The following is a 2,500-nucleotide window of genomic DNA, read 5'->3' as shown; positions in this document are numbered from 1 at the left end:
CTAGCATCGTAACCTGGTCTAGCATCGTAACCTGGTCCAGCATCGTAACCTGGTTCAGCATCTTTGATTGATTCGAAGTTTGAGGAACTTACATTTTTTTGCAGTGAGGGCATTTTGCTAGTGTGTTAAATCGGAGCTCCATCCACTGCAGAAGAAAAGACAAGCAGCTGTTAGAGAGATCTCTCACTCACTCACTCACTCACTCACTCACTCACTCACTCACTCACTCACTCACTCACTCACCTCACTCACCTCACTCACTCACTCACTCACTCACCTCACTCACCTCACTCACTCACCTCACTCACTCACCTCACTCACTCACCTCACTCACCTCACTCACTCACTCACTCACTCACCACCACCACCACCTCACTCACCTCACTCACCTCACTCAACTCACTCACCTCACTCACCTCACTCACTCACCTCACTCACTCACTTCACTCACCTCACTCACCTCACTCACCTCACTCACTCACTCACTCACTCACTCACTCACTTCACTCACCTCACTCACTCACCTCACTCACTCACCTCACAAACATATTATTCAGTTCTACTCTACAGTCAACTAACAACTACCGAAGGCCATGTCACTGATTTCAACACTACCAATCACACCACCATCTTTGTTTTTGGTGTAGGTCGTCCCTGGTAGGGACCTGGCGTACACGAAGCACGTTGGGCGTTAGTTTCAGGCTGATTCCTTTCACGTTGCTCATCAATTTGAGTTGATTAGGGGTTAGTTGAAGGTTGTTATTAAGTGAATAGAAGTTGTATTATATTTGAAACTTTATTGGAGCCCCAAGGTGCCGTGGTAACCCCCAGCTCATAGAGACCTGGTCTGTGGAGGTGCTGTTGTCATGGAGATCAGGAGGGGCCGTGGCAGAGTCCTCGTTACCCTAGACACCAAGACGCATAACGAGCAACAACCTTAACACACCAGGGTACCGCTACTGTAGGTAGGCTGTGTCACAAATGGCACCCTATGGGTCCTGGTCTAAAGTAGTGCACTATATAGGGATTAGGGTTCCATAGGCCTCTGGTCTAAAGTAGTACACTATATAGGAATTAGGGTTCCATAGGGCTCTGGTCTAAAGTAGTGCACTATGTAGGGAATAGGGTTCCATAGGGCTCTGATCTAAAGTAGTGTACTATATAGGGAATAGGGTTCCATAGGGAATAGGGTCCCATAGGGCTCTGGTCTAAAGTAGTGCACTATATAGGGAATAGGGTTCCATAGGGCTCTGGTCTAAAGTAGTGCACTATAAGGGGAATAGGGTCCCATAGGGAATAGGGTCCCATAGGGCTCTGGTCTAAAGTAGTGCACTATATAGGAATTAGGGTTCCATAGGGCTCTGTTCCATAGGGCTCTGGTCTAAAGTAGTGCACTATGTAGGGAATAGAGTGCCATCTGGGATGCAGCCTGGGGATCAATACATCACTTTATACTCCTTTTCGACTTTGGCCGGAGCTGTCCAGAGCGCCTCCAATTCTTGAGGAACTGCGTACAGTCTCCTTTATGAAACAACAGTCTCCTTTATGAAACAACAGTCTCCTTTATGAAACAACAGTCTCCTTTATGAAACAACAGTCTCCTTTATGAAACAACAGTCTCCTTTATGAAACAACAGTCTCCTTTATGAAACAAAAGTCTCCTTTATGAAACAAAAGTCTCCTTAATGAAACAAAAGTCTCCTTAATGAAACAACAATCTCCTTTATGAAACAAAAGTGGCCCGGATTCAAAATGGTTGCTCAAAGTGGACTGGGATCTGTATTGAATAGCAGTGGAGAGTGTATTCATATCTGGATTCCATTTAGTTCAATCCAGCGCACACACACACACACACACACACACACACACACACACACACACACACACACACACACACACACACACACACACACACACACACACACACACACACACACACACACACACACACACACACACACACACACACACACACACACACACACACACACACACACAAGTAGACTGTTGGAGATGGAGACATTTCACCAGCAGGTGTTCTGATAGGCTAACTGAATAGCTAACGAAATAGACAAAATGATGCTCGTTAACTGTTTAGCTACAGAGTTAAGCATTAATGTCACGGACTCATTGTCACCTGTCCACCGACACTGTTATGGGAAACCGGGGATTCCCTCTATTAAATCACAAGGATACGCCATAAGAACATTTTAAGAATAGCCTAATTGACTAATTGCTTCCACGCTGAGCATAGATCTCCCAAGAGACATTAATATTTGAGGCTTTGTAAGGTTATAGATCAACATGTCTTAGTTAGCTACCTTGAAGTATTCTCTATGTTATCCCCGATTCTTTGAAGGAAGGAATTTATTAAAACAACGTTTTTGGATGTGGGCAGAACTGAAAAAGCGCGTGCGAGCAAGGAGGCCTACAAACCTGACTCAGTTACACCTTGTGGAAGGCTACCTGAAACGTTTGACAATTTAAAAGGCAATGCTAC

The 2,500-nt window shown here is 45.1% G+C and overlaps 2 protein-coding genes across 2 annotated transcripts in view; both read right to left on the bottom strand.

The window, feature by feature from the left end:
- Positions 1 to 72, bottom strand: part of LOC127909114 (uncharacterized) — a 3,039-nt gene extending 2,967 nt beyond the window's left edge. Inside the window, exon 1 of the mRNA XM_052469106.1 lies at positions 1 to 72. This exon is cut by the window's left edge and continues 293 nt beyond it. Within this exon, the coding sequence (XP_052325066.1) occupies positions 1 to 61 (61 nt within the window). The 5' untranslated portion in view covers positions 62 to 72.
- Positions 1 to 2,500, bottom strand: part of LOC127909116 (type 2 phosphatidylinositol 4,5-bisphosphate 4-phosphatase) — a 41,280-nt gene that overhangs the window by 12,365 nt on the left and 26,415 nt on the right. Inside the window, exon 5 of the mRNA XM_052469109.1 lies at positions 93 to 145. Coding sequence (XP_052325069.1) covers positions 93 to 145 — 53 coding nt within the window. The remainder of the gene's footprint in view (positions 1 to 92; positions 146 to 2,500) is intronic.

The sequence above is a fragment of the Oncorhynchus keta genome, chromosome 19 (genome assembly GCF_023373465.1).
Source record: "Oncorhynchus keta strain PuntledgeMale-10-30-2019 chromosome 19, Oket_V2, whole genome shotgun sequence".
NCBI classification, from domain to species: domain Eukaryota; kingdom Metazoa; phylum Chordata; class Actinopteri; order Salmoniformes; family Salmonidae; genus Oncorhynchus; species Oncorhynchus keta.
Note: the sequence above shows the minus strand (reverse complement) of the source record. Positions and strands in the feature narration are given on the sequence as shown.